Source organism: Elgaria multicarinata, chromosome 11 (assembly GCF_023053635.1).
Source record: "Elgaria multicarinata webbii isolate HBS135686 ecotype San Diego chromosome 11, rElgMul1.1.pri, whole genome shotgun sequence".
Taxonomy (NCBI): Eukaryota; Metazoa; Chordata; class Lepidosauria; order Squamata; family Anguidae; genus Elgaria; species Elgaria multicarinata.
In genome coordinates, this window is record NC_086181.1 from 38,044,268 (window position 1) to 38,064,795 (window position 20,528).

The following is a 20,528-nucleotide window of genomic DNA, read 5'->3' on the forward strand; positions in this document are numbered from 1 at the left end:
TTCCATTTGTTTCTCATAAACTTGGTGGGTTATTTCGTGGGGTTCTCTGCTTTTTGGCATTTCCTTTCCTATTCTAAAGGCTGAAATGCCAACCCTTAAGGCTTAGTAATTGACATTAAGAGCTAGACACTAGGGGTGTGCAAAGTGGGTGTTCTCTGCCTCAAAATTCAACATGGAGCTCTGTAGATGTGATGCTCTGCCTCGATTTTGGGGAACCCCTCCCTCTCCCCCACTTTCTCCACCTTGTGCCTTCCAGATCTATTGGATGGACCACCCCTCTGCACCCAGACACTGAAATAAGGAGCCTCCTTGTGCCTGACTTAGGTGTAGAAGTATTCTCACTGCCAGCCAGCCCTCAAGAACATTTACACTGTTGAAATGTGGAAGATTGACTACTATGAGTGTGAGCGGAAACACACTCCCTCTTTTCCTCCCCCTCACAATGGCCAGAATCAGCAGCCAATTAGTGTTTCCTATTCCCCCAAACACTGCAATTGGAGGAGAACATAGTCAGGGATACCGCTGTGACTATTCCTAATAGGTTGGCCACAGAAGTCAATATCAAAGCTTCCCGTCACCCTACTCAGTGTCTTCCAAATATGGAGATATTCAGTTCACACACACACACACACACAGAAAGAGAGAGAGAGAGAGAGAGGAGGTTACTTCCAGAAACTTTAGAAGCTTTGATTGGACACATCTCCACTCTGATATTAAAAGATGGGTTTGGAAGCAGCCAATCTCTGCTCTGGAAGATCGAATGTTCCATGGATGTTCAGGGTTACCAGATAATTCTGGGGCGGAGAGCAGATCCCTGCTGGATACAAAAATATGCTGGTTCTTTTAGCATTTCTTTGCTCCCTTTTGTGTTCAACACTCCAACATCTAGAATGCTGCCCCTGAGACTTTGGCAGGATCTCCACTACTGCTTTTTTGTGGTACTGAAGTTCACTAACAACTGTTGGGGCCCATGACACATCTACGTCAAGCAGGATATAACACTATGAAAGTGGTATGAAAGCGGTATATGGGATGTGTCCTGAGCCCCAACAGTTGTCAGTGCACTTCAATCCCACTATAAAGCAGTAGTGGAGATCCTGCCACCATATTCCACTTTCATACCACTTCCACGGCACTATATCCTGCTTGGTGTAAATTTGGCCTTTCTTCAAAATTCAGGTTGGCACTGAAACAGATAGAGGTTCTGCACCGTTGCCATAGTTGTTACTACATAAGTAGGATTTCTGCTTTGATTGTGAATTATTCGTTTTCTTTAATTAATAGGCAATATTTATGTCATGTAAAAATAAAGGCCTTGGAAAAAAAGTGCCTCTTTACAGGTAATTCTTTGGTAGGCCTCTGTGTCTCTTCCTGTCCCCGCAAGGAGAACTAGAGAAGACTTCTGCTGGGATGTGATAAACATCTTTTGCTCTCTAGCATTACATGAACAATTCTAAACAGGTAATTATCTCCTCTTTAACTATCAAATTAACCATGATTACTTCATCTTCAACACCCACGGAAACTGCAGTAAGCACCAGCAAAACTATGAACCAAGATGCAAGGATGTTATTAATATCCCCTGTACCATTCTAACCTGGGGTTGGAGATAGTCAGAGTTCTGTCTGTTTGATCCCTGAGATATTTTAATGCACAGCCAGGTCCACCCATTAACTCAGTGGCCATTAAAGTTGAATGTGGGTTGACCTGATTGGTAGAAAAAAGTAACAATATCAAGCAAGTCAGAGTTAGTATTTTTAGTGCTTTTGCCTCAGATGGGGTGCAAGATTCCTAACATCAAATGCAGTATCAGTGACCCTCTTCCTGTTCTCCATAAATATTACCAGTCTGGAGACCTCATCATTGCTGGCATTTTGTCTCAAATCTACATACTTTCAAAGCCAATCACCTTCAGCAAACTTCCCTCTAATGAGCTCTTTGAAGACATGATGTAAGATTAAAATAAAATAAAATAAAATAAGGGGGCATCTGTGGTAGTCAGAGAGGGAAAAAGTCTCCTGATTGGTGATGTGTTTTAGAAGGACTAATCTGAGGAAGTGAATAGCTGAGGTCCGGATGTTATGCTGCTCTTTCTTTTTGGAATAACCATATGAAACTGATGAAAATAATGACTAGTTCAGGGACTTAAATCTGCCATTAGGCAGTTTTGATGGGTATTTCATTAACTTCTTACTGGGGGACGGTTTCTGAATTGGTGGCCCGGTTTACCATCAGAGCAGCAATTTTAAGGAGAAAAATTTGCGATAAGCTGATCTGTATTGACGTGTAAGCCGTTACAGTTGGGTTTTAACATTATTTTAAAGTGACGTGTATTTTACTTTTGTTTCTACATGTCTTGTTTCTTTGTAAAGGCTTTTGCTACACAAATAAAGTTTGTATTGTTATGGTAATAGTGAGCAGGTGGATGCTTTATGCCAAGAGGCTTCCCTAGAATCTTGCCAGAGGAAGGTTACGTAAGCCAGCATAAAACAACAACACCTAGGTCACCTGACCAAGCATCTAGTATGACCACAGGAAAAGGTTTGGTGTCAGAGGAAGTTTGTATCCAAAACCTGGACCTGGCTGAGAGTGTATTTGGCTGGATTGGAGGTTTACAGAATTTGTCCTGAGGAATAATAATAATAATAATAATAATAATAATAATAATAATGAGATTTTTATCAGCAAAAGCTTATCTTCAACCCTTAAGAATTGTCAGTAAGCAGTGTTCTCAAAACCCCAAAGTAAATATTAGTAACACCTTCTGTATAAAATATCCCTTTAGAAAAATACTGGTTTAATAGTTTGTCTGGTCTCTAGTGTTGGTGCCTATTCATGCCTTAAGCCTTTGATAAATATTGCTCTTTTAACCAGTTTTATATATTGTATTGTAGTATTTAATGTTGTTCCCCGCCTCGATCCAGAGGGAGAGGAGGGTGAGAAATTTATTATTATTATTATTATTATTATTATTATTATTATTATTATTATTCAGCTACTGGGAGACTTTAAAGTTGTCCAGCAGAATTAGTGATAGTCAAAAAGGATCAACTTGTGGAACTCCGAGTTATATTGGCAGAGTGTTCCTTAGCCATACAAATATAAGCATTTTCTCTAAATAAATAAAAAAAAAACATGTACGTGGGATTGCCCAGTAAAGAACTAGTCTAATTATATATGAGGCAGATTTGGGGAGTGCTCTATTGATTTCCATTAGCTTAGCTTGACCATTTATGATTTTCCCAAGAGAGAGAAAGAAAGTGTGAGAGGGAAAAATAGAGAGAAAATGGATCACCAAAAAAGGTGGGGAAGAGTGATTTGCATGAACTTTGCATGTGCTGTTTGATATGTATAGATTAAAATAATTATTATGATCTAAAGAGAAACACAGTACATCTCACCATAGTGACTGTGACAAGGTGACCTGCTTGTTCAGACTGTTTTTCAGGTGCTAATGGTGGATAGGCACCATCAGGTGATAGTGGTGATGACCACCAATTTGGACTGTTTTAAAAGGGGATTAGAGGAATTCCTGAATGAGAAGGTTATCAATGGCTACTAGTCCTGATGGCTATGTGCCACCTCCAGTCATCAGAGGCAATGAGCCAATGTACACATCCAGTATCAGTAAGCCTATATACACCAGTTTCTGGGGAACATGGGCAGGAGGGGGCTGTTGCACCTGTGTCCTGCTTGTGGCTTCCTGGTTGACAGCTGGTTGGCCAATGTGTGAGGAGAATGTTGGACTGGATGGACCCTTGCTCTGATCCAACATGGCCCTTGTTTTATGCATTTTACTGATCAGGGTATCTCATTTTACAAGGTTCTTTGTGGGGTGGAGTGCTGGAAAAAAATTAAATAAACAAAAAATGAAGTTATTCATATGTTTGGTTTCGTAAGCTTAATTTTTTTTGGGGGGGGTGGTAATAGTTGACATGGGAGGGATATGGATCAAGTCATGGTATGGAAGGGGGTCGTTAATATCTCCACCTGTATTCCCAATCAGTATCCTTCCTTCAGTGCCTGTATTTTTCAATGGGAGGGAAGCACCCACTGAGACTAATGGGAACTGGACCATGGTGGGAACAATTTGTGAAAGCTCCCTCAACACACACAGGAAGCTAATCCACATGAATAATGCCATGTCTAGTTTCCCTCAAAGTATTTCTAATTCAGTATTTTTATTACTGTGTTTCAGTTTATTGATATTGAAGGTGGCTGGATTCATTTCTCATTGCGGTTTAGATAGATGATGTTCTGATTAGCAATGCCAATTTCTAGTAGTTCAACAGTTGTGGGATTGTGGCCATATTTAGTCATACTTAGAGGAAACCCAGTGAAATCAATGGGAGTTAGGTTAGTCTTGTTTAACTTAAATTCTACTGATTTCAATAGGTCTACTCTAATGGCTTTGCAATCCACTGCATCAACCTTTAGTTTTGTTACAGAGTATTTTTAACCAAATGCACTAACACAGCATGTAACTCTCATTTCAGGTATATGACTCAGATCTACCAGCATATCCTGGCCTTGACATTTGCCATAAAGGAGATAAATGACAATCCCATGATTTTATGCAATGTCACTGTAGGCTTCGATATCTACAATAGCCATTTCAGTCCAAGTTGGACCTATCGTGCTTCACTGGAACTCTTCTCGACCAAGGGCAGATTTGTCCCAAACTACAAGTGTGACATCCAAAGTAATCCCGTAGCAGTCATCGGAGGACATAACTCTGAAGTCTGCCTCCACATGGCAACCATATTGTGCATCTACAAGATTCCACAGGTATGATGTATACATGGAACATGGAAGTTTAAGAAAACATTCACACATTCCCTTTACTTTTAGATGTTGTTTTGTGGTTTGGAGATGGAAATGGAAAGTGTTGTGACTGAAATAAATTGCGTTGACATATTGCCATTTTTATGTGTGCTCCCATAACCTCCCATTTGACTATTTATAAATAGTCTTTTTCCATATGTGGCTCTGCCCTTGATGGCATTCTGAAAACTACAGTAATTACAAAGACGAACCAACTGTCACTCTCTTTGCATGCAGAAGTTTTCAGTTTAAATATCTGGCCTCTCCAAGTAGGGACTCATCTACAACAAACAGGATATTCCACTATGAATGCATTAATGAGAGGGGTACATAAAAGGCAGGAGCCACACTACTGCTGTACAGTAGCATTGAAGTGCTCTGCAGGATCTACATTACTGCTTTATCGTGGTACTGAAGTACACTGACAATTATTGGGGCCATGACACATCCACACCAAGCAGGCTACAACAGTATGAAAGTAGTATGACGGCTGTATGTAGTATGTGTCAATGGGCTCCAACAGTTGTCAGTGCACTTCAATAATCCTGCGTGAAACCCTGGAGAGCCAGTTTCCATCAGTGTCAACAAGACTGGCCTGATTCTTCTTCTTTTCCTATATAAAGTGAAGCTGTTGGAGAACCAACAGTTGTCCCTCCTGGGAACAAAACTGTCAGTTTTTGGAGTATTATTTACTACATTTCTAATCTTCCAAATAAGTAATGCCCTCTACCCATATCTAAACATGCAAAATTGGAGTATAGTAAGGATGCTGAACCTTTCTGAGCTTGACACCTCGATTCCATTTCTAAGAAGCTTTCGAGGGCTGCATTCTGGCGGTAAGTGGGGCAAAAGGCCAATGAGGCAGGGCCACAATAGACAAAACCTCTGAATGTTTTAGCTTAAAACTCTTACTGCCAGGAAATAAGTCATAAGGGAATAATTTCAACATCTTAGAATGTGGGGAGAATGCAGAGAATTTTTGGAAATGACCAAACGATTGGAGGTTATGGAAAGTGGGAGTGAGCTAGGGAAAGGGTGTGTAGTCTAGGGCTTTTAGTGTGCAGTTGGACACAAAATGTGAAGTTGGGAAAAATCTGCATTTGGAAAAAGTGGTTAAAAATAAGACACGTGTTTTGTGTTATGTGTATGTGTTCATTAAGAACTCAACAGAAGACAAAGTCAGGGATGGCATGTAACAAAAATTATATAAGGATGCAGGTGAAAGAGCCCTTGATGGTGTGACTGATGTTGTGTCCTGTGACAGTGTTGCCTGAATAGATGTAGGGGCAGGGTTGGCACAAGAATCTATTTCATAGTCTGGTTCATCTGTCTGAGGCCTTAGCTAGACCTAAGGTTTATCCCGGGATCATCCCGGGGTCATCCCTGTTCATTTAAATGACACACTGGATAACCCGGGAGCAGGCAGGGACGACCCCGGGATGATCCCGGGATAAACCTTAGGTCTAGCTAAGGCCTCAGTCTCTGTCCTGTGTACTATTGCTGGTTAGCTTCTGCTTCAGGTTGGGAGGTTGTCTGTAGGCCAGGACTGGCCTGTATCCTAAGGTTTGTGTGAGAGTAGTGTCTATTCTGATGATGGGTTGGAGTCCACTGATGATCCGTTGCATTGCTTTCAACTGGAGGCTGTGGGTGACAACCAGTGGTGTACTTCCCTTGGTCTGTCATCCTTTTGGGTATCCTTATGACCCTGTCAATCTTACTTTAAGTTTAAGGTGATACTAGTGTTGGTTATAATCTGCAAGTCATGAAAGAGAAATAATGAGCTTCATCACACCAAGGTTATACTGTGCAATCACTGTGAATTGCGTGTAAAGGACTCCTATATTTTCCAGTTTATAATCGGCTTTGACTGTGAAGTACTCCCATGCATCCTGCTTTAATTGTGCTTCAAAGGCAAAAGAACCTACCTATTTTGGTACTACTTTTGGAGTGAATCATTTATTGTTGTTTTCCGAGCGGCCACTGGGGGTGCAGGAGCAGGATTTGATACGCTTAAAGAAAAATTAAACAAATGCTTACATCTGCGTAAGTTTTAAAGATAAAGACATCAAAATTGGCACAGTAATAGACATTAAGGAGGGCTTTAAGCATACCAAATTTGAATCGGATTGGGTCATCCATTGACGTTTTAAATGCTTTTTTACATTTCTCTGCCTTTGCATACTCCTCCTGGTATGCAAAGGAACTTAGGAGCGTTGCAACAACAAGAACAACAACAAAAGCCTTACAAAAAACACCCAGCGCAGCTTGGGTGTGGTGAGGCCATTGCGGGTGGGGGTGGTTAGACGAGGCGTGGAGGCCATCAATTGGACGGCCTTGCATCGTGCCACTCAGGAGGGGAGGGGTTTCCAAGGTTATTTAACTGGGAAATGCACCCCTCCCCTCCTCTTCTGATTAAAACGGCTCCCTCCCGCCCTTCCCTGTAGGTAGTGTGGTTTATCGGTTGTCACTAGGAGGCCAAGTAGGAATTTTTTACTTACAACCTACCGTTAAGGTTATAAGTTTTTTCGCCTACTTCACACTGCAAGACAGGCTAGGTTGCTGTAAATAGGTTGGTTGGTGTTCTCTGTTTTGGTCACATTGGTTGGCAGGGAAGCGGAGATCTCCACATGGTTAGGGCTGGTGAGCATTCCACGGCACTTAACTGTGATGGGTAAACATCTGAGGCTCAACAGCTGCGAACCCTACGGTCCAGCTGGGGAGATAAGGGTTACCCTTGAGACCGACCTTTCTCACTCACCCGCAGACTTACGTCATGGGGAGGGGTGACACCGGAAGGTCTCCCACCCCAAAAGGGGGAGCCAAGGGGTGGTGGAACGTTTCGCGCCACCCTATGGGCAGGAATGTTTCACCCAAGAGAACACGGCTTCTAGCCGTTTTAGAGGAGATGACCACTTAGGTTCACCCTTCTGCAGTTACGTTTAATAAATGTGGCCCAGTTTTATATCCAAACACTTGTGTCGCCTCGTTATTTCCACACTCCACTCACCGCAACAGCTTTATGCTGTAGAGGATAATTCGAGGGAAACAGGTATGTGGGATTAAACCTAATGTGTTTGGCTTGGTTCTGTGTGTCTGACAGAGCTTTTGTGCAGCTGAAAAAAAATGCTTAAAATCCCCTGTGGTGTAGTCATCTACAATTCCACTGGGCTGGATTAGGATTTTGGGCCAGGCCTGAGGTCACGCTGCCTGGTCCATTGGAATTCCGTCAGCTTCAGAGGAAATAAGCAAAAATTGGAAAGCTACTGGGACAAAATTTGAAATCTTTACTAGATCTTAATTTATGTTTTGAGGCTGCAATTGAGAGGTGAAAAATTCTCTTCTTCTTCCCTCATTGTTATTTATGTTTCTTAGCTCCTGTATGGCTCTACTCCAGAGATTAATAATAAAAACCAGGCTGTTTTCAACCACCAGATGTTACCAAATGTAGATATTCAAAATTATGGTATTCTCCAGTTGCTGTTGCACTTTGGATGGACGTGGATTGGGATAATGACTATGAGTAATGACAATGGAGAGAGGTTTGTGCACAACATGGTTCCCATGTTTTCCCAGAGAGGTATCTGCTTGGATTTCATTGAAAAATTCCCAGTAGTTACTTTTAGCAGTGACATTACTGATATGGTTACAGAAGGGATTGAAACACAGAATGTTGTTTTGAGAAGCACTGCTAATGTAGTGTTAGTTAATGGAGAAATTGAGATCATCATAGGTTTGAGAATGTTTCCTGCCTTCTCACAATATGATGATATACGAATGAAAAAAGTCTGGGTTTTGACATTCCAGATAGATTTCACCTCACTTCCCTTTCAAAGAAGTTGGGATATAGAATTTCTCCATGGTGCTCTGTCATTCACAATTCACTCAAAGGAGGTGTTGGGATTCAAGAAATTTCTTCAAATGAGAAACCCTACTTTGGAAAAAGAAGATGGCTTCATCAGGGTCTTCTGGGAAGAGGCATTTGAATGTTCCTTCCCGAATTCCATCATAGGGCAGGAAGTTGAGACCATCTGCACTGGGGAGGAGAAGCTGGAAACTCTTCCTACTTCTGTGTTTGAAATGAGCTTGACTGGCCACAGCTATAGCATCTACAATGCAGTTTATGCTGTGGCACATGCTTTGCACGCCATGCATTCCTATAAAAGCAAACACAGAGCAATAGCGGATGAAAGAAGACTGAAGCTTCTGCATGAAGAACCATGGAAGGTAATGTTCTGAGCACACAAATTTGGACTTTTCACCTTATATGTGGAAAGAGAAAGAAGGTTCAGACTGCGTAGCAAATTATCTTTCTATCAAGGCTTCTTACCATCTAAGTGTCAGATTGTACTTGACATTACAGATGTCACTTAGAGTTGATGACTCTTTTAAACATTTTAAAAAGCAGCTGCTAGGAGTCCTAAGCAGTATTGGGAGTATGGCACAACGGATGATGGCTTAAACCTTTCCTCTCACCTATGGGAGGTGCCAGTGAGAGCTTTCCTTCTATGTTATTGCAAGGAAAGGCATTAACCCCACCCCACCCCACATGCTGTGGTACTTACCCTGAAAGAGGTCAGCACTGAAACAGCCTTGGGGCTCATCACCACCAAGCAGGATATTCCGGTATGAAACTGGTATGAAAGCGGTTTATAAAAGGCAGGAGCCACACTATTGCTTTATAGTGATATTGAAGTGCACTGACAACTGTTGAGGCCCATGACACATCTACACCAAGCAGGATATAACACTATGAAAGTGGTATGAAAGTGGAATATGTAATGTTTCGATGGGTCCCAAAAGTTGTCAGTGCACTTCAAAACAGCTATAAAGCAGTAGCGTGGCTCTTACCTTTTATATACTGCTTTCATACCACTTTCGTAGTGGAATATCTGCTTGCTGTAGATGAGCCCTTGTTCATCCTGTTTAGTGACTTATGCTGAGGAATGGAGTGGGGTGAGTACAACCCCATTTGTCCCCTTGGACCTCTCAGTGGCATTCAATACCTTCAACCATGGTATCCTTCTGAATTGCCTGGCTGGAGGGTTTGTTGCCATGGTTCCAGGTTTTTGTTCAAGGGGGAACCCAGAAGGTGGTGCTTGGGAACTCCTGTTCTACTTCCACTACTTTGTCATCTAGGGTGAATTAGGTTCTCAACCATAACCACTAAGTTCTCCTGGAAATAGTGCTATCAGTCAAGCACAGATGGCATTAGTAGCCAGAAGTGCCTTTTTCCAGCTTTGACTGATTTGCAGGGGTTACCATATCTGGAGATAGCAGACCTGAGCACCAACACTCATGATCCAGTTACCTCCTGATTAGACTACTTTAATATGCTATGTGGGCATGCTTTTGGAGACAGTTCGGAAGCTTCAGATAGTGTAGAATAAAGCCAAACATTTGCTTGCGGGAGCCACATGATTGGAGCACATTACGCCATTTTTGTAACGGCTACTGTGGTAAGTGACAACTATTTATGACACACTGAACAATTACTATGAACATATAAATACAATGATGAATGCCAAACTGTCAAAGTGGAGTACACAGCAGCATAAGATAGTAGTTAGTCTGTTAAATCACTCCTAACACTTTAATTGCAGGCAGCTGCTCTTGAAGATCCATTGGTGGATAACCATGCTTGAAATGAGAAGTACTCAGTAATTATTATTATTATTATTATTTATTTATATAGCACCATCAGTGTACATGGTGCTGTACAGAGTAATGTAGTATAAATGTGTTAAAATATTTTGTAATTATTATTATTATTATTATTATTATTATTATTATTATTATTATTATTAATGTATTTATTTATTACCCACCTCTCCCTGTGGATCAAGGCAGGGAACAACACTAAATAAAATATAATACATAAAATTAGTTAAAAGAACATATGAAACCAATACAATATTAAAATAACAATCACAGCGTCTTAAAATTCTTAGATTTAAAATTCATCTGTGGGGGATCTACACTATTGCTTTTAAAGTGCTTTAAAGCACTTTGAGAACGTTTTTAAAACTGTATATGCAGTGTGTCCTGGGTCCCAACAGTTGTCAAAACTGTTATAAAGCACTTTAAAGCAGTAGTGTAGATTCCCACCCACCCCGGATAGGCCTAATGGAAGACAGTAGTTTTTACGGCTGTCTTAAACTCAGGCCACAGCTAGACCTAGGGTTTATCCTGGGATCATCCAGGGTTCACCCCCGCCTGAGCACTGGATCCCTTGTGTGTCACCTAGATGAACAGGTTTGACCCCTGGACGATCCAGGGATAAACCTTAGGTCTAGCTATGGTCTCAGAGAGCATAAAAGGAACACAAAAGAAGGATCTCCACCCTGTGGTCAGAATATGAAAGGAGAGTCAAAGGAAGGTTCTATTGTGGTGTAAATGCCACTGCAATTACATCTGCATTGTTGCAAATCATCTATTTTAGAGGAATAATCAAGGTGAGCATAACAAAGGTGTAACTAAGTATAACACTATAATTAACACCCAAATACACATCCAAGTTGTAACATGCCTATATAGTAATATATAAAGTTGAATACGTCAATATAACAAAAATCACACATTACATGTACTGATCTAATGCATGAATACCACACATAACATGATACGACAGAATAATGCATGTAAACCCAGGCAATAAAATGATATATAGTATGTTAATTGATATAAGTGCCTCTGAGCCAAACCCATGAGGTAATCCAAGTATTCAGGTTATTCGTTCTTAAACACCCCTATATCATCAATGTGGATTGGTAAGCTGCTACAGGTAAAAGTCTTACATGTCACTGTGATAGAACCTGGTGGACTGAAAATACTATGGAAAAATGTAGATTCCGGAGATTTAACAACGTTTCAGATTCCTTCTTCAGTAACCATACTATATTTCTCAAAATAGTTCACTGAAAAGTTTGACTCGCCTTTCATATTCTGACCACAGGGTGGAGATCCTTCTTTTGTGTTCCTTCTGTGCCTTTCCTTTTTGTGGAAAGAGAGAGCATTCTCAGAGAGAGCATGGGGGCGGCAGAAGAAAATGTCCTCTGGGTAACAGTTGCCAGCTTAGGGCCTTCCTAGATGAGGCCTTAGCGCGCCTTCAGACCCGGTTTCCCTGCTGTGTGTCCACATGAAGCACAGGGGAATCTGGCGGCAGGCCGCGCTGAGGCCTGGTCTAATGCGCCATAAGCGAATTCGCTTATGGCGCGCCTTTTCCCAAGCTCCAGCCTCAGGCCGGGGCTGGGGGAAGTGTAGTGACTTCCGAGGCTTTTTGCGGCTACTCGCTTACTCGTGAGTAGCCGCGAAAAGCCGCAGACCTGGCACAGCGCTCATACAAGCACTGTGCCCATCGGCCCAGGGGGGGAAAGAGGGGAGGGGGAAGGATGGCAGGGTGGGTGGCAAGGGGGGGCGGGTGAAATCGCGCCGCGTGCCGCCACCCGCCCGAGCAAGCAGGCGAGCGGCGCTTGCCCGGGCAATGCCTGGCATGGGGCGGCATTGCCCGGGCAAGCGCCGCTCGCCTGCTTGCTCGGGCAGCGGCGGCGCGATCTCACCCGCCCCCCCTTGCCACCCACCCTGCCATACTCCCCCCCCCCCCGGTAAAAAAAACACACAAAAAAGGACTTACCAGTCTGCCGTCTTCGGGCCGCACCCGGCCCCTTTAAAAAAATAAATAAATGGTGGACGCCGCAGGGATCCGACGTCCCTGCGCGTCCGACGTCTGGAACCCTGGGCGAGGCGCACTAACGTTAGTGTGCCTTGGCCCCGCCTCCCTGCCGGGATAACCCGGCAGGTCTAGCAAAGCCCTTAGTTGTGGCTGACTGGAGTAAATCCTTCCCAGAGGACTTGAGTGCACGGGGCGGACTGTATAGGAGAAGGCGATCCCTGAGTAACCTGGACCCAAACCATGTAAGGCTTTAAAGGTAATAACCAACATGTTATACTTCACCCGGAAACTAAGGGCCTTCTTAGACGAGGCCTTAGCGCGCATTCTGACCCGGCTTCCCTGCTGTGCGTCCAGATGACGCACAGGGGACGCCACAGACAGGCCGCGCTGAGGCCTGGTCTTACCTGCCATAAGCGAAGTCGCTTATGGCGCGCCTTTTCCCCCAGCTCCGGCCTCAGGCCGGGGCTGGGGAAAGTGTGGAGAGTTCCATGGCTTTTCGCGGCTCCTCGCTTACGAGGAGCCGCGAAAAGCCACGGACCTGGCACGATGCGCTGTGCCCATCGTGCCAGGGGGTGGGTGATCCGGGGGGGGGAGATGGCGGAGGGCGACGAAGGAGACGACGAGGGGATGGCAGAGGGCGACGAAGGAGATGGTGAGGGGGGGCGGAGGGCGACGAAGGAGACGACGAGTGGATGGCGGAGGGCGACGAAGGAGACGGCGAGGGGGTGGATGGGATGGATTAAATAAAAAAAACCCCTTACCTTCTCCGGTGGCTTCGGGCCCCACATGGCCCCTTTTTTTAAAAAAAAACATGGCCGACACTGCAGGGCTTCTGTCGTCCCTGCAGGTCGGCCGTCTAGGAGGCTGGGCAGCGCGCGTTAAACTTAGCGTGCCGTAGCCCCACCTCCCTGCCAGCTTATCCCGGCAGGTCTAGCAAAGCCCTAATTGGCAGCCAGTGAAGTGATTTTAAAGTAGGTAATATGGTCACCCTTAGGTGTACCGATGACCAACCTGGCTGCCATATTTTGAACAAGTTGAAGTTTCTGGACTAGGCACAAAGATAGCCCCATGTAGAGCACATTGCAAAAGTCAAGCCTCGAAGATAAATCTTGGAAGTGACACAGCTGGCTTATCAGCCAAAGCTGATAGTAGGCACTCCTGGCAGTCACATCTATCTGAGCTGTCATTTGGAGTGACTGATCCAGAAGCACCTCCAAGCTGCGAACACAGTCTTTTAGGGGAAGTGTAACCACACCCAGAACTGGTTGACACACCTCCAAACCCACGTTAGGGCCCTCCATCTTGACTGGATCCAGCTTCAGTTTGTTTTTCCTCATCCAGCCCATTACCGCTTCTAAGCATTCATTCAGAGGAGGCACATTATCCTTAGCTGACACTGTTGTCGAAGGCATAGAGAAATATATTTGGGTGTCATCAGCATACTGATAGCACCCCACATCATGCCTCCCAGTGGTTTCATGTAGTGGTTTCATGTTTATATTGTATTTTATATTATGGTTTTATACTGTTGTTTTATACTTTGAATTGTTTTAATTTTTGTGAACCACCCAGAGAGCTCCGGCTATTGGGTGGTATAGAAATGTAATAAATAAATAAATAAATAAATGTCGATGTTGAACTGAATTGGGGATAGGATGGCACCTTGTGGTACACCATACATCAGCCCCTTCTTTGAGGAGCAGCTATCCCCAAGCATCACCATCTGGAACCTACCCGAGAGGTAAGACCGGAACCACTGGAGTGCAGTGCCCCAGTTTCCCAAACCCCTCAAGCATTCCAGAAGGATACCAAGGTCGAGGGTATCGAAAGCTGCTGAGAGGTCCAAAAGTGGGTTTGAGGTTTGGGGTTAAGGGTTTTAATGGTTTGAGGGTGAGCTAGAGGACACCCTAACTTTTCATAAGCCAACTCCAAATATAATCGAATCAAATCCACCTGCTTGGAAAGATATGAGATACCTGGAGGAAGATTGTCTTAATGTGGGTTGAGGGTTTTAATGGAATTGTTTTATATGTTATTGTAAAGTGCCTCGATGCCAGAAATGGTGAGGCGGTGCTATAGAAATGCTTTAAATAAATAAATAAATAAAAGTGCCAGCAGGGATACACTCCTCCTGCCAATACTCCTGCGGAGATCATCCACTAAGGTGACGATAGCAGTCACAACTCCGTATCCTGCTCTGAACCCAGTTTGAAATGAGTCTAGAAAATCTGTACCATCCAAGACTGCTTGGAGATGGAAGAACTGAAATGTATAAATATTACAGAAGTGGAATTTATAAATACCTTCAGTTAGGAGAAAGAACGTACGGTATAAACACTGATTTGTATATTCCCTCTAATGAACATCTGTAAAAATACAACTCGTCAATTTTAATTTGTGTTTCATATTCATTTCTTGTTTTCTATTGTTATTAATAATTATTAAAGGCAACTGGTCTAAAGTTAAGCATATAATTGTTGGAATATTTATCACATAAGGCTGCCTACTGGGTTGGTCCATTGTTTCAATTGCCCACTATGCTGACTGACAAAGATTCTCTAAGTTTTCTGATAGGAACCTTCCACAGCCATATCTGGAACCTCCTGCATGCAAAGCCTAGGTGCTACTGAGCAATAGCCTTTTTTGAGTCTTATGAATATCAATGGTCAATTTTTTCGGGCTTATCCTCCTTTGGAATGCATCTTCATTAGGTATTAAGTCTGAAGAAAAGGTTCTGTCCTGATTTCATGTCCTGTACTTCTTTTTCTTGTCTTTTTTTGGTTCCATTATTATGTATTCTGATGATGGTGATGATGATGATGATGATGATGATGATGATGCAGTGCCTAGTAACATTAAAGGCTTAATTGCTACTTGCACAATAGCCTGATTAAAGCTTTTAAAGGGTTCATAGGATTGTCCATATGCCTCAAGTGGGGAAATATCATTATCCTTCTGTACCTCCTTATGAATTGTTCTTTCTTTGCTTTGCTAGCTCAACCAGTTTATAAGAAGCAACACATTCAATAACAGTGCTGGGGAACAAGTATCCTTTAACCAAAATGGAGAGTTAGAAGTGGGATTGGATGTTATCAACTGGCTCGTGTTCCCAAACCAGTCCTTTCTTAGAGCAAAAGTTGGACGGATAGAGGCTACGGCTTCCCAAGGATCTATGTTCACCATTGGTGAGGAAGCCATTATGTGGTCAAGCAGGTTTAACCAGGTAGGGACCAGGCTCCTGTATCCATCAGTCAGTTCACCAATGCTGTAGAACTGTTTCACTGAAATGGCTCTGTCTCTAGCACCCTCATGAGTATAATAATTGAGGAGAAGGACATTGGGATCACAACTTTGGGGCCAGCCCAAATCCTCACCATGCTTGTAATGGTAGGGCATAGGCAATGGAGGCTGGTGGCTTTGATTACAGTGGGGTTGTGAAGTAGGTTCTGCAACTTGGATAACTCCTTTAGAGTTCTGGCTGGTTCTGAGAGAAACACAGAGAGGATTCAAAGCCCCAGCAAAAGTAAGACAGACAGGCTGAAAGAGTTAGAGTGAGAGAGAGAGGGAGGGAGAGAGGGAGAGGGAGAGAGAGAACATACAGTTCTCTCAATGACAACTACCTAATTGCACATGTATTCAGTAGGTAACATATTGTAGAGGAGTTCCAAAATGTAAAGGAAACATCAACAAAACTTTATTGTCTTTCATGTGTGGACAGACACTGCCTCTTTCTCTCTGCAATGCCCACTGCCAATCAGGTTACACTAGGACCAAGGAGGAAGGGAAGCCATTTTGCTGCTATGATTGCCTTCCGTGTCCACTAGGAAAGATTTCCAACCAGACAGGTCAGTAATGTCACGTATACACTTCATCAGGCATCTTGATATTGGACCAGGTCAAGGCAACGTTTTTGGACCATGGACACACTTGGCAATTTGAGAAACTGTCCTGGGTACCATCACAAAATGGCTGCCATGGGAGGCAAGGCAAAGAACAAGTAGCCTGTCCAAAAGACTAGGTAAAAAGCAAATGTGGGGTTTGAGCACCAATACACCAAACAACTCATAGGAACTTACAGTTCTCAGCAACAACAGATTTTTTTTTTTTGAAAGAATCCCATCTGCCAATAAGAAAAATGTTATTAAAAATAAATTGGCAGGGCAGGGCACAGGGCACCTTAGGAAATACCCCAAAAAATAATTATCTGGAAGTTGATTGGAAACCATGGATACCTCATATGCTATCCTTGCATTTGAGACTAGAGAAATTAATTTCCCCTGTATTGAAACCTGGCATCAGTTATTCACTTCCTCAGTTCACAATGAAATGGTAGAAGTAATGGTGTTTACTGATATGAGGGTACAGCCTGACATAACAACTGGTATGTTTTTGTGCTTCTGTTCAACATCTTCTTGTTCAACATCCAGTCAAATTTTAAAATGTTTTAAAAGATTTTAGGATTTTAATAATATAGTGGTTTTATGTTTTAATCAGTTTTATGTATTTTATATTTTTGTATTCAATGCTGTTCCCCGCCTCGGTCCAGAAGGAGAGGCGGGTAAGAAATTATTATTATTATTATTATTATTATTATTATCATCATCATCGTCATCATCGTCATCACAGTAATAATGACAGAAATTATAGCTGTTCCCCGCCTCGGTCCAGAAGGAGAGGCGGGTAAGAAATTATTATTATTATTATTATTATTATTATTATTATTATTATTATTATTATCATCATCATCATCGTCATCACAGTAATAATGACAGAAATTATAATTTTGACACCTTAGGGGGAGGTCATGACCCACTTCCCATTGAAAGGATGCTTTTGGAATGAGTTTTTACCAGGTTCCTATACCGAAATGAATTTGAACACAGACTGATCTCTGTATCAGAATTTAAGTTTTGCACTACTCTAAATATTGGTCTACCTAATTCCTGTTAACAATGAACTGTTCTGCACTTCTTGGACTAATGTGTGGATCAAAACTAGATTTTGCACTGCTCCATATACACTCATACAAAAATCCTATTCAAAAAAATTAATTGATCTCACTTCTCAGATTAATGTGTGGATCAGAACAGACCTATGCACTGGATGTTATCCTTATTTAAATACCATACAGACAACTCTGGGCATATATATGGAAATGGAAAGGAACAGAATGATAGATAAAACTTTTTTTTAATGTTTTAATCTTTTGCAAACAGTACAGGGGGCTTTGGCTAGGCTGTGGTATAGAAATGTAAATAATAATAATAACAATAACAATAATCATAATCACCAATGTGTGATTCCAAGCAAGGCACATCCAATGATAGCACTGAACTTCCATTAATGAATTGGGTCCACAAAGACCTGGATTATGCATTGAACATTCCTGAACATCAAAAACTGAAAATGTAGCGGTATGAGAAGTCTACAATTTCCCCCACCCCAGCCCTATTTAAAGCCAACCTCTGTCATTCCAGGTTCTGTGGTATTAGAGATTGTTATTTTAGTTCAAATATTAGGGAGCTGTATATTCAAACCTGGGTTTTAATTTTCAGATATGGACGACTGCTTTCTATGTCCACGCGACCACTATCCGAACACGGAACAAGATTCGTGCATTCCAAAAGTGATCATTTTCTTGTCTTTTGAAGAACCTTTGGGGATCACTTTGGCCAGTTCTGCTCTTTGCTTTGATTTCATCACAGCTTTGGTGCTTGGCATCTTCATGAAGCACAAGGACACAGCCATAGTCAAAGCCAACAACCGGAACCTCACCCTCATTCTCCTCATCTCCCTCCTGCTCTCCTTCATTTCCGCTTTGCTGTTCATTGGCCGACCTGAGACAATGACTTGTCTCCTTCGACAAACTGCTTTTGCCATCATCTTCTCAGTGGCAGTTTCCTGTGTGCTGGCCAAAACCATCATTGTAGTTCTGGCTTTCATGGCCACTAAGCCAGGGTCCAGAATGAGGAAATGGATTGGGAAAAGACTGGCATCTTCTATCATTCTTTCTTGCTTCCTTGTACAAGTCACTATTTGTACTGTGTGGCTGACAACATCTCCCCCATTCCCAGATCTTGACATGCACTCAATGCCTGAAGTAATTGTACTGGAGTGTAATGAAGGGTCAACCATCATGTTCTATGGTGTCCTGGGATTTATGGGATTCCTGGCCGTTGTCAGCTTCACGGTGGCCTTCCTAGCCAGGAAGTTACCAGACAGTTTTAATGAAGCCAAATTTATCACCTTCAGCATGTTGGTCTTTTGCAGTGTTTGGTTCACTTTTGTTCCAGCCTATCTCAGTACAAAGGGAAAATACATGGTGGCAGTAGAGATTTTCTCCATTATAGCGTCTGGTGCTGGCTTGCTGGCTTGCGTCTTCTTCCCAAAATGTTATATTATCATAATGAGGCCCCAGTTGAACAACAAAGACCAGCTAAGAAGAAGGAATGATTGAAGAAGTCAATTAAAACTAATTTCTAACATCAGCCGGAAGTAATCATGTGATATTTAAACAATGAAAGTGGTATGAAAGTGGTATATAATAGGCGGGAGCCACACTACTGCTTTATAGTGGTACTGAAGTGAACTGACAAATGTTGGGGCCCATGACACATCTACACCAAGCAGGATATAACACTATCAAAGCCGTATATCATAGAATCATAGAATAGCAGAGTTGGAAGGGGCCTACAAGGCCATCGCGTCCAACCCCCTGCTCAATGCAGGAATCCATCCTAAAGCATCCCTGACAGATGGTATGTGTCAATGGGCCCCAACAGTTGTCAGTGCACTTCAATACCACTACACATCAGTCGTGTGGCTCCTGCCTTTTATATACTGCTTTCATACCACTTTCATAGTGGAATATCCTGCTTGGTGTAGATGAGCCCTATGATTCTCAGATACTTGGTCATTCCTCATTTGTGTGGTTGGCTGGGAAATGGAGTCTGGGTTTTGTTAGAAAGAAGATGGAGACAGGGATGGGGATGGAGGCAGAGAAGACAGATGGTGTCACAAGGCCAGCTACACTCTGATCAATGAGTGGAAGGAGACCAGGGCCTAATCTGCACTAAGCAGGATATTGCACTATGAAAGTGGTATGAAAGCTTTATATAAATAGCAGGATCCATGCTACTGCTTTATAGTGGTATTGAAGTGCACTGACAAGTGTTGGGGCCCATTACACATACAATATACTGCTTTCATACCACTTTCATAGTGTTATATCCTGCTTGGCGTAGATGTGTCATGGGCCATAGCTAGACCTAAGATTTATCCCTGGATCGTCCATGGGTCAAACCTGTTTATCTAGGTGACACACAGGGGATCCAGTGTTCAGGCAGGGGCGAGCCATGGATGATCCCAGGATAAACCTTAGGTCTAGCTGTGGCCATGGTCTCCAACAGTTGTCTGTCCACTTCTGTACCACTATAAAGCAGTAGTGTGGCTTCTGTGTTTTATATCCTGTTTTCATATTGGTTTCTCCGCTGTGGCACCCCGGTTGTGGAATGAGCTCCCCAGAGAGGTCCGCCTGGCGCCTACACTGTACTCCTTTCGTCGCCAGCTGAAGACCTTTTTATTCACTCAGTATTTTAACACTTAATTTTAACTTAAATTTAAATTATACTGTTTTAACTCTGTATTTTAACCTTATATCAATTTTGCTGAGTGGTTTTATCCTGGTTGTGCTTTTTATATTGTATTTTGTATTTGTATTTTTAACTTGTTGGTTGTTTTATGATGATTTTAATTTTTGTGAACCGCCCAGAGAGCTTCGGCTATTGGGCGGTATAAAAATGTAATAAATAAATAAATAAATAAATAAATTCATAATGAAATATCCTGCTTGGGGTAGATTGGTCCCGGATCTAACAGGGTGCCTGATTCTGGTTGCCCTTCTCTTCCAATGACTTTACTGCTGCCACCAGGTGGAATTCTTCTTCCCCTTCCCCTCACAACAACTCTGTGAGGTAGAATAGGCTGAGAGTCAGAGACTGGTCCAAAGTTACCCAATGAGTTACATGCCAAAGGG

General features: G+C 42.6%; 1 protein-coding gene across 1 annotated transcript; it reads left to right on the forward strand.

Moving 5' to 3' along the window:
- Window positions 1-1,775: 1,775 nt before the first annotated feature.
- Window positions 1,776-18,950, forward strand: LOC134405764 (vomeronasal type-2 receptor 26-like). The gene is made up of 6 exons (XM_063137018.1): window positions 1,776-1,951; window positions 4,611-4,788; window positions 8,197-9,048; window positions 15,489-15,716; window positions 16,212-16,338; window positions 18,049-18,950. Exons 1-6 carry the CDS (start codon window positions 1,776-1,778, stop codon window positions 18,948-18,950), a joined length of 2,463 nt encoding a protein of 820 aa, XP_062993088.1.
- Window positions 18,951-20,528: the final 1,578 nt, after the last annotated feature.

Bases quoted from the DNA above. Each gene is read 5' to 3' on its own strand.
- LOC134405764 (XM_063137018.1), top strand. From the start codon at position 1,776: ATGGGGTGCAAGATTCCTAACATCAAATGCAGTATCAGTGACCCTCTT. The intron at 1,952-4,610 runs GTAAGATTAAAA...TATCTACAATAG, and splicing joins GAGCTCTTTGAAGACATGAT to CCATTTCAGTCCAAGTTGGA. The intron at 15,717-16,211 runs GTAGGGACCAGG...ATGTGTGGACAG, and splicing joins GGTCAAGCAGGTTTAACCAG to ACACTGCCTCTTTCTCTCTG.